Here is a 12,068-nt window from a genome sequence, read left to right as displayed (position 1 = left end):
TCCTCATTCTCGCGCATACACTTTACCCAAGGAGCCATCTCCGCAGCTCCTTTCTGTGAAGTCTGAATCCTTAGATAACTTAAGACTGTGTTCATAATTAAGTGATTTAAAATGTACAATTCAAATTAATCTGCAGCAGCATATTAACCATGCCTTTATTATTCCAATAAAAGATGTGTAGATGGTTTACCTGATGTCTTTCTCAAGTTGAGCTGTACTCTTCATCAGTGAATCAATCTTGGAATCCCTTTGCCGCACAGACTCTATGAGGTACCGGTAGGGTTGCTGAGTCTGGTTTAACAGTGAATTGGCTCTGTCAAGCTAAAGACATACACACGGCATTAAACTGCAGAAAACTTGACAGCAAACTGAAACCACCCCAAACACTTTACTGTTATAGCACATTATCCTCCTGATGTGACTTTTCCTAAGCATTGGAAATGCTCAGGACCTTGTGCCTGCACTGAACTATATATACCACATACCCAAGACCTCATGCCTGCACATAGCTACATACCACATACCTCGGACCCCAGGCCTACACTGAGCTGCATATCACATACTCAGGACCTCAGGCCTACACTGAACTGCACACCATATACCCAGGACCCCAGGCCTACACTGAGCTGCACACCACATACCCAGGACCTCATGCCTGCACTGAGCTGCATACCTCATTAAACTTTTGCACATGAACTATTCTGAAATGCTAAATAAATCTGTATACATTTGGAGGTTAAAAAAAATGACTAATCAGGCTGGAGAGATGGTTCAGAGGTTAAAAGCGCTGCTTGCTCTTCCAAATTCCCAGCAACCACATGGTGGCTCACAACCAACCATCTGTAATGTGATCTGGTGCCCTCTTCTGGCCTGCAGGGATATGTGCAGACAGAACACTGTACACATAATAAAAATGACTAATCAATAAGTCATTATAAGTAATAGTAATTATGATTATAAACAATAAAGGAAAATGTAAAATACTAATAGATATCAATTTGGAAGACTGGTCACCCACATTTTCTATTTATTTATCTGAACAACTACATGACATACATACATACATATATTTTCCTTTTTTTTTGAGCTGAGGATCAAACCCAGGGCCTTAGTGCTCTACTAAATCTCCAACCCCATATATTTCCTTTTAATGAAAATTCATTAGATAAAACAATCTTTCTAAAAATAGAAAGATTTATTTCTAAATATTGGACTTTATTTCTAAAAATATTTATCATTTAATAATTTTATTTCTTCATATATCTTTTAGTTTTTAAAACATATAACTCATGCACCTGAATCATTTTCTATAATTAAAAATAACAAAACTCCAAAAATTCAAACCCATAAAAAGTTACCAATCAACCAGGAGGTGGTGGCCCATGCTTTTAACCCCAGCACTCGGGAGGCAGAGGCAGGAGGATCTCTGTGAGTTCGAGGCCAGCCTGGGCTACAGAGTGAGATCCAGGAAAGGCGCAAAGCTACACAGAGAAACCCTGTCTCGAAAAACAAACAAAAAGTTACCGTTTAAAGCAGTTTTCTTTTCAAGACAAGGTTTCTCTGTGCAGGCCTGGCTCTCCTAGGACTTGTGTTATAGTCCAGGTTGGCCTCTAATTTAGAGATCAGCCTGCCTTTGCCTTCTGAGTGCTGGGACTAAAGGTGTGAACCACCAGGCCCTGCCCATTTAAACCATTTTTAAGTATACAATTCAAGGGCATTAACTATGCTCACAATGTTCTTAGAACCAGTATGCTGAGGACTGAAGTCAGGGTCACATACATGCCCACCAGAAACCCTCACCATTAAGCTATGTTCCCAACTCAAAGAACTGGCTGGGCTGCTTTTCAAGATAGAGCCATGGTTTCGCTTCAGCCTTGTGAGTGGGGGACCACAGGCACATACCACCACACCTGCTAACATTTTCTTTCTTAAGTCTATTTTAAAATCTACATACTTGCAAATTTTAAGCTTTATATGCAATTTACTTTGGTATTTCAATTTTTTTGAGGAGGGCATTCCATTCATTTTATGAAAACAGGAAGAGAAGCCAGGCATAGTGTTGTATTCCTTTAATCCCAGCATTTGGAAGGCAGAGGTAGGAGGATCTCTGTGAGTTCAAGGCCGGCCTGGTCTACATAGTGAGTTCCAGGACAGGCAGAAATACAGAGCTACATAGTGAGACCTTGTCTTTGAAAATCTAACCGACCAACCTGTAAAGGTGAGCAGGTGAGTGGAGCAATGACAGACAGCTCAGCTAGTAGAGGTCCTAGCGAGGAGGCTGGTGACCTGGGTGCAAAGTCATGACCATACACACATGCGGAAAGAGAACCACCTCCAAATGTGTTCTGTGACCTCCCCATCTGTGCCGCGAAGTTTGTCCATGTGCGCGCACACACACACACACACACACACACACACACACACACCACTGAAAAGCCAAGGAAACAGTAAGTGACAGCCTCCCTGACACGGAGGGGAGGGAGCAGTGAGATGGGATGGGTGTTAGATGTGCGGAGTGGAAAGACTAGGCAAATCTGGGCAGCAGACAGCACGGGGTAAGAGCAAAGGCTTGATGAGTGAAGGAGACACTGGAAGGGCACGGTCCCTCTAGCCAGGGTGTTGGTGTGCTTTTCTTTTGTTCTGATGTTCATTCTTTACAACCCACTGTGATGTCACAGGAATCTTACCCTACTAAATTACTTTAGGAACATTCAAATACACAGGCGAGTGAAGTTCTACTAACCTGTGTAACCAGTTTCTTTAGTCAATTATATCAAACAATCGCCTTGACTTTGTTTTCACAGGACTGGCTGAATAAACTCAACTGACAAGTTGCTGCTTTGGGTTTCAAAGTGCAGTCTTCTACCTGTGCCTGTGAGGGCGCGGGCCAAGGTGGAGGGAAGGCTGAGCGTTTACAAATCGAGAAGGAGCAGTCTAAACTTACCAAATCTAACTTTAATTGCACGAAGAGTAGAGCAGCCATCCTCCACATTCCAGCTCACTCTGCTTTTCACAACAGCAACTACATGTACTTGACTTTAAAATAGCAAAATGAGCCAAAAGCCTTACATGTGTCAAATTTACACCCTGGGACTCCCTCACATTCATGGAAACGACAGCATTACTGTCTTAAGGATATATTTCTTTACAAATGTGTGGAGGATTTCAGTCTCCTCTTCCTTTCTCTAGGGCCTCATAGATACTTGTCCATACTACCTTACCGTGGCAGGCAAGTTCGCTCCCACTAGTATAACAGAACCTTCTCCACCACAATCTGGTTTCACTCCCCAGGGGAGAAGAATACAACTGTCAATGAAGTGTTGATATTTTTATTTGTGAAAAAGTTAATTGAACAGAATTTAATTCCTCTGATTAAAAACGAATTTCCCCAATACAGCTTTAAGGCCTTTTTCTAGTTACAGTAATAAGTATTCAAGAAGTTTCACAATCACTGCAGCCTTCTGTTAGTAAGCTTTTCCTTATAGGAAGGGTTAGTAACTAATGACTCAGGCACCACACATCACATGACTCAGGATTAAATCCATGACCAACAGTTTATAGGATTGTTATTGCTCCTTTGTTTCAAACACTTGTACAGATGATTCAGAGGAAAGCAGTGCCTGCTTAAAATATAATTATATTTTGCATTAAAAAACTAATTCAAATTATACTGGGATGGTAATTCAAAATTATTTCTCTTAAGATTTACAAAATATAAATGTGACCACATTTTGTATTTTTCTTTTTAAATTTTGATACAGGATCTCTCTACATAGCCCTACCTGTCTTGGAACTCACTATGTAGACTAGGCTGGCTGTGAACTCACAGAGATCTATGTGTTTCTGCCTCCCAAGTGCTGGGGTCAAAGGCTTGTACCATCACACGTGGTCCGTGTGTTTTTCCCCTTAAACGTAGAATCTCGTTCTTGTGGAGTCTCTTTTTCACAGGAACTCCTGGAAATGGGGATGGACTGTACTGCGTTGTTCTACTCAGTAGACTTACTACATGTGATATATGTAGAGGTGGGTTACACTGAGCTACTTGCTTTTCTTTGCATATGAAATACCTACTTGATGTTCAACACTAGGCAAAAATCTATGTTCTCAATCACTTGGGAAAATATTACATAAAAACAATGAGTCTCATCCTGACCAAACTCAATCAAAATCCAACAGGGCTCTGATTCGGATGAGTGCCAACACCCACTCCCACTCCGCCCGTTAAAGCCAGCTCCATTTTGTATGTTGAGACTTAACTATCTCAAGCAGTTGGTGATTTCGTTGTTAGGATCTGGAAGGGAAGGTGACACTGCTGGGTCAGGTGTGCCCTGGTGCTTGCTGGACTGTAGGCAGGTCTGGAGGCTCAGGCAAGGGACAGTGTAGACAGGCTTGTGGTGGGAGACAAATGGGCTTTAGAACAGCGGTGTTCACCAATGCTTCTCCAAGTTTCCCAGGACTCTAATTGTCAAAAGCAAGTGCCTGTTGACTGATTATCAGCTGTGCTTCTGGTCTTGGGTTTTTTTTTTTTTTTGTTTGTTTGTTTGTTTTGTTTTGTTTTGTTTTGTTTTTGTTTTTTAATTTCTGAGACAGTCTCTATGTGTAGCCTAGGGTGGCCTTGAATTTCCCATGTTATTGGCCCAACCTCCCAAGGGTTAGATTCTAGGTCAGCACTATGGGCATGGCTCCAGCCCCAAGTCTCAAAATGTTGGTATGAAGGAAAAAGTCACAGGGAGAGATGTTAAAGTATGGGATAGCCAGCATGGAAGAGATAATTAGCCTTACTTAAGTATACAAGACTGTAAAGTATTAGTCATTCAAATGTGGTCCTGCATCATTTTTATTAGGACTTGTTAAAAATAAAGATTCTTAAGGCTTCATTCTACACCTCCTTGATCATAGTCTGAGGGCAGGATTTAGAAACCTGTATCTTACATAAGAACCTTGGATGATTCTTATGTGAACTAATGTTTGTTTGTTTCAGACAGGCTCTCACACCATAGCCTAGGCTGGTCTGCAACTCACAACTTAGCCATGCTGGTCTAGAGCGCATAGTGATCTGTGCCTGCTTTAGTCTCCCCAGTCCTGAGATTACAGGTAGGAACAAACATTATTAGTATTTTAGAATCCCTGTTGAGGTATGTGAGTGGAGCAAAGGGCAGATGTGAGAGGATCAACTCCATTTAAGAGGTAGAAGAGGCCAGGCGGTGGTGGCGCACGCCTTTAATCCCAGCACTCGGGAGACAGAGCCAGACGGATCTTGGTGAGTTCGAGGCCAGCCTGGGATACCAAGTGAATTCTAGGAAAGGCGCAAAGCTACACAAAAAAAACCCTGTCCTGAAAAACCAAAAAAAAAAAAAAAAAGGTAGAAGAGAGTAGAGAAGGTTCAGTAAACGAAAGGGTAAAGGTGCTTGCCACCCAATGGGGTGACCCGGGTTTGCTCCCTAGAACCCACACAGGAAACCCACTATCAGGAAATGACAACTCCTGATAGCTGTCCTTTGTTCATCATACATTTCAGCACAGACACATGCACAGACAGACAGACAGACAGGTGTGTGCGTGCGCACACACACACACACACACACACAGTAGAAGAAGATGGATACCAGCTAAGCAGACTAAAGAGCTATCTGAGTTACACAGTCAGAGTTATAATAGTCTCTCTGGAAAGCAAAATGAAATGATTTCTAGAATATCTATAATGTCATGTCTCAGGTAGATCAAATTTGATGGATACTGAGAACACTGGTGATTAGGAAGTGATTAGTGACCAAGAGGACCGGGCATAACTGATGGAGGATGAAAATATAATATTAATATAGTAAATATATTTGAAGGGAGAATAAAAAAGATACTGACCCCCCTCTGGTAAGAGGGCTCAGTGAGAACCAGCCCAGATGATGCAGCTATAGTAAAATAAGTGGACATGTGACATAATTGGTTTGGGGAAGCCGACGTTAAAATGCTGGGCAGCAGTAGGCAGAACCTGATTGATCCTCAACAACATGGATTGGCAATGCTTCCACACTGCTGTAAAAAGAACAGATTTCCTTAAGAAGTCTTTAGTACATTTTCCTAAGGCCAAAGGCTTCTCTCTCTCTTTTTGTTAAATCTTATAAACTACCTCCTATGCTGTAAAATACTACACATGCTCAGAAGCACCTCATGGATGCATTTGGCAGCAGGAAAATGGGGCTTCAGTGCTCAGGTGCTTGATAAGGTTCAAGGTTCCATGGACAAACAGTGAGCCAGAGGGGCTTGAGAAACTGGAAAAACAGAGTCTTTATGATACTGTGCCTCGAAGAGTCCAAAGTCCAGATGTAATGGGAATGAAAGGCCCTGAAGAGCTGAGAGGAAAATGTCAACTTCAACTGCTAAAAATTTCCTTCTCTTTCAAAGCTCCTCCTGAGAAATTCATGTTTGGAGTCTAGAAAAATTTTAAATTATTACTTATATGTACACCACATACATGCTTCTTGTCTGAAGAAGTCAGAAGAGGATATCAAGTTCCCTGGAACTGGAGTTACAGATGATTGTGAACCACTATGTGGGTGCTGGGAATTGAACCTGGGTCCTCAGCAAGAGCAACAAGTACTCTCCATTTCTCTAGCCCCAAGAAATTCATTTTTAAAATGGTTCACTGTATAGCAATCTTAGGTTTGGGTGTGTTTATATGGAGAATCTGCATAGTGCTTTGCAAATGGCTCTTGGCATATTGCCTTGGATTTCAAAAAACTGATATTTTTCAAGAATGAACCATAATCAAGATTTATTTTTTGGCATTGCTATTGTTTTTATTTATTTATTTAAAAACAACTGTCTTGCTATATAATCCAGGCAGTCTTTGAACACATAGTTTTCCTGTCTTAGCCTCCAGGGCTGGGATTGTAGGTAAGTGCCACCATATCCGCTTAAAGACTCCTTGGTTTAAACATTTCACCAGGTTTGGCACAGACCTGCTACTGCAGTAATGGTGAATGCTTTGTCCCCATATTAACCACTCACACGGAAGATAAGTACATGTGCCGATCCTTAACTATTAGTCATTTTAAGGCAGGGTGGCCCAGGCTGGCCTCGAACTTGGGATGTAGCAGAGGATAGTCTTGAACTCCTCATCTTCTTGCTGCCACCCACAAGTGCTGGGACTACAGGGGGGTGCCATCATGCCTGGTTTACGGGGTGCTGGGGATCAAAGACAGGAACAGGTACATGTGAAGCAGTACTCTACCACCAGAGCCACATGTCCAGTTCTGTTCATCATTAGAGCAAAGGGTATTTTTATAAAGTTTACAGCAGAACAGTCTCGAAACACAGGAGACAGAGGAACAATGGTTAACGATTATATAACCTTGTTAAAAGCTGGTTCTGGTGCTGGGTCACAGTTCCTGTGAATTTTGTTCTCTTGACACCCTCTTATTTCACAAATTCTTCTTCAAAACTTGTCATGAGTCACCAATTTAATAGAGCACTCATATCTAGTTACACGACATCCCAAATGCCAGCTCCATGAGGATGAAGTGCCACATGCAATACATTCAGACAGAGGAAACTTGCTCCCGAATTCCTTCCCAGGACAAAAGCGGAAGTTCTGTTACTCTTGTTAAGATGGTCAGTTAGAATTTCTCTCTGGAAAAGTTGCTTTCCATACGCTTTGGGAGAAAGTGGCAGCAAGGATTTTTAAAATCACAAGCAACAGAAATTAGCCATGATTGTCTCCCCAGAAAGAGAGTCCCCACACCCCTGCCTCATCCTCTTTGCCCTCTTCTTCCCTTGTCTCTCTCCCTGCCTCTACTTACCTCTCTCTTACTTTCTTAGACAGTCCTTCGAATTTAAACCCAGACTGCTTTAAATTTGTGGTTCTCCTGCCTCCACCTTCCTAGTGGTAGCCCTAACCTTTTTCTAATCTGGTCTTCAGATTCTATTTGCCATCTCTCCCCAAACCCTTCTCTTAATAGATTTTACATTTATGTGTCTTCTTAAAGGCAGGGTCACAGAAGCCCAGGCTGGCCTCAAACCTGCCACATAGGAAAGGATGAACCCCTGTTGCTTCTACCTCCCAAGTGCTAGGATTATAGGCATGGGCCACCATGCAGGCAATCTACTTAGAGAAGATAGGACCTTGTTGTGTTGTTTTAGGTTGGACTCAAATCCCTGGGCTCAAGTGATTCCCTTCTTCAATGCCATGATTAAGTAGCACTGCCAGTGCATCATTTCTGTAAGTTTGGCTATACTTTTTCCAGAAATTTTACATTGACATCGAAAACTGAACAGAAAATAGGTCTTTCTACATTGATACCTCACACAGAATTCAGGCTCTACTCTTATAATATTTGGACTGGGACAAATGTATTAGGATATATATCCACAATTACTGTAACACACAGCTCTTGATCTGCCTTAAACATTTCACCAACATCAGGCTGGGGAGATGGCTCAGTGTGCCTGCCCAGCAAATGTCAAAACTCACAAAAGCTGGGAGCAGTAACATGTATCTGGAATCCAGTTCTTCCATGGCAACACAGGAGAATCCCTGAAAGCCCAGGGGCCAACTAGCCTTATATGACCAGGGGCCATATGCAGCAGTGGACAATAAAAAAGGAAATGTGTCTCAAACAAGGTAGAAAGGTGAGGACTGACATCCATGGCTATCCTTTGATATTCATATGTGCCATGGCATGCATACATCTGCACTTACACGCACATATGCACACATCATACATCCATATGCATACACCAATTTACTATATGCAAAGAAGGATGGCAATGATTCATGAAGTAAATGGATTTAACTGAATCCAAATAAGAAATGACAAAATATTAGAACCCATACACAGATATATCCAAAACAATATTGGGATTGTATTTATGCTCAAGAAAATGAAATCTGAAAATAGTCTAAGGACAGTTTTATTTATAACAGCCAGAAACTGGGAACAACTTAGATGTCCCTCAACTGAAGAATAGATAAAGAAAATGTAGTACATTTACAGAATGGAATATTACTTACCTGTTAAAAATGGCATCATGAAATTTGCAGGCAAATGGATAGAACTAGAAAAAAAAATCATCCTGAGTGAGGTAACCCAGACCCAGAAAGACAAACATGGTGTGTACTCACTTAAAAGCGGACATTAGCTGTTAAGTAAGGGATAATAATGGTACAATACACAGACCCAGAGAGGCTAAGTAACAAGGAGGGCTCAAGGTGGGATGCATGGATCCCCCTGGTAAAGGGAAATAGAAGAGATTTTGCAGGTGGACTTGGGGCAAGTGGGGATGGGAACAGGAGAGATTAGGCATTGGGGGAGTACTGGGAAGGATGACTGGAACTGGGGAGGGCATTTAGGGGGTGATATGGAACCTAGTGCAGTGGAAACTCCCTGCAATCTACTAGGGTGACTCTAGTGAAAACTCCTAGTAATAGGGGACATGGAGCCTGAACTGGCCATCCTTTGTAACCAGGCAAGGCTTCCAGTGGTGGAACTGGGACAACAACCCAGCCACAAAACCTCCAACCTACAATCTGTCCTGTCTGCAAGATGTGCTGAGGTAAAGGTGGCACAGAACTTGTGGGAGTGGCCAACCAATGACCGGTCCAACTTGAGGCCCACACCCTGAGAGGAAGTCCATGCTTGACATTGTCTGGATGGCCAGGAATCAGAGGCTGGACAGCCCAGGGACCCAGGATAGAAGCAAACACAACTGGCAAAAAAAGAAAACAATCAATAAACTGATTCCTAATGATAGTCTGCTATAGTCATTATCAGTGCCTAGCCCAACTGTCATCAGAGAGGCTTCACTTAGCAGCTGATGGGAGCAGATGCAGAGATTCACAGCCAAACATTACGCAGAGCTTGGGGAACCCTGTGGAAGCGGGGAGGGGAGGATGGGTTGTAGGAGCCAGAGGGGTCAAGGACACCATTGAGAACATGGCTCACAGAATCAACTAAGCATGGCTCATAGTGGCTCACAGAGACTGAATCAACAGTCAAAGAGCCAGTATGGGTCTGACCTAGGTCCTCTGAATATTTGGTTAGTGGTGTTCTTGAGGGCATCTGAACATTGGGAGTGGACTGTGTGTCTGACTCTGTTGCCTGCTCTTGGGATTCTTTTCCTCCTACTGGGTTGCCTTGTCCAGTCTCTATGAGGGTTTGTGCCTAGTCTTACTGTAACTTGTTATGCCATGTCCATTGATATCCTGGGAGGCCTGCTCTTCTCTGAGGGGAAACAAGAAGAGTGGATCTGGGGGAGAGGAGAGGTTGGGGGAGTACTGGGAGGGTGGGGAGGGAGCGGAAACTGTGGTTAGAATGTGCTGTATAAGAGAAGAATAAAGCCGGGTGGTGGTGGTGCACGCCTGTAATCCCAGCACTCGGGAGGCAGAGGCAGGTGGATCTCTGTGAGTTCAAGACCAGACTGGGCTACAGAGTGAGTTCCAGGACAGCCTCCAAAGCTACAGAGAGACCCTGTCTTGAAAAACAAACAAACAAACAAAAAACCAAAAAAAAAAAAAAAAAAAAAAGGTGGGGCTGAAGAGATGACTCAGAGGTTAAGAGCAGTGGCTGCTGTTCCAGAGGTCCTGAGTTCAATTCTCTGCAACCACATGGAGGCTCACAACCATCTGTAATGAGATCTGGTGCCCTCTTTTTAAAAAGGCTATGGAAATGGACAGAGAATTCTCAATAAAAGACACACAAATGGCTAATGTTTAACATCTGTAGCCCTTAGGAAAACACAGACTAAAACTACTTTGAGATTCATACTTAGTGCAGTAGGAATGGGATTCTGTCTCACTCCATGAAGGAAATAAATGACAATAAGTGCTGGTGAAGATGTAAGGAAAGAGAAGCACTTACACATGTTGGTCAGAGTATAAACTGGTCCAGACACAATGGAAATCAGTGTAGAATTTTTTCAGCAAAGTAAAAATGACACTATTGTATGATCCAGGGGACCACCCTTGGGCACACACCTAGAAACCCATACTGTTTTACAGAGATACTTGTACTCCATGTCATTGTAACTCTATTCACAACAGCTCAGAACTGAATCAGCCTAGATGACCATCAACAGATGAATGGAAAGTAAAAACAGACTACCAATATACAATGGGATTTTAGTCAGATGTAAAGAAGTTTGCAGGAAAATGGATGGACCTGGAAAATGTACTAAGTGAGGTAATCCATGTACAGAAACAAATGCCACGTGTTTTCTTCCATGTGTGGATCACAGCTTCCAATCTTTAGATTCCAGTGTTTAATCTGGAATCTCTATAGAGAGTATAAAGCCAGGAAAGGGCTGTGAGGCGGAGCCTTCAGGAGGGTGGGAACACAGAACACATGTCACATGAAAGAAAGAAAATACTGGGGGCAGCAAGGCTTAAACAAGGATGGGGTCAGAGCAATGGAGAGAGGAGGGATTATGTGGAGGAGGGCTAACCAAAACTAATGATGTATGAAGAAGCCATTTGGAAATCTAAGAATCTATGGGCTAGTTTAACAAAGCAATTTGGGTTTGGGGATTTAGCTCAGTGGTAGAGCGCTTGCCTGGCAAGCACAAGGCCCTGGGTTCAATCCTCAGCTCAAAAAAAAAAAAAAAATACAGGGGTTTGGGATTTAGCTCAGTGGTAGAGAGCTTGCCTGGCAAGTGCAAGGCTCTGGGTTCGGTCCTCAGCTCTGGCAAAAAAAAAAAAAAAAAAAAAAAAGCAATTTAAAAAGGTGTTTGGCCGGGCAGTGGTGGCGCACACCTATAATCCCAGCACTCGGGAGGCAGAGGCAGGTGGATCTCTCTGAGTTCGAGGCCAGCCTGGGCTACAGCGCTAGTCCAGGACAGGCTCCAAAGCTACAGAGAAACCCTGTCTCGAAAAACCAAACAAAAAAAAAAAGCTGTTTGAATGTAGGTCATCTGAACAGGGGGATGATGCGGACTCAAGAATCTGTGAGAGTAAGTGAAAATCCCAGTGCCAGATGCGGGACACTTCCCTGTGAGTTGTTCGTTAAGAAGCCCTCAGAGGGCCTCAAACAAGACAGGCCATTACACTGCTGTGGGATGCCCACCAGACCTAAATGGGA

The 12,068-nt window shown here is 42.9% G+C and overlaps 1 protein-coding gene across 1 annotated transcript in view; it reads right to left on the bottom strand.

The window, feature by feature from the left end:
• Positions 1 to 12,068, bottom strand: part of Pibf1 (progesterone immunomodulatory binding factor 1) — a 184,085-nt gene that overhangs the window by 42,882 nt on the left and 129,135 nt on the right. The window contains exon 15 of the mRNA XM_036200021.1: positions 191 to 321. Coding sequence (XP_036055914.1) covers positions 191 to 321 — 131 coding nt within the window. The remainder of the gene's footprint in view (positions 1 to 190; positions 322 to 12,068) is intronic.

Source organism: Onychomys torridus, chromosome 9 (assembly GCF_903995425.1).
Source record: "Onychomys torridus chromosome 9, mOncTor1.1, whole genome shotgun sequence".
NCBI classification, from domain to species: domain Eukaryota; kingdom Metazoa; phylum Chordata; class Mammalia; order Rodentia; family Cricetidae; genus Onychomys; species Onychomys torridus.
Note: the sequence above shows the minus strand (reverse complement) of the source record. Positions and strands in the feature narration are given on the sequence as shown.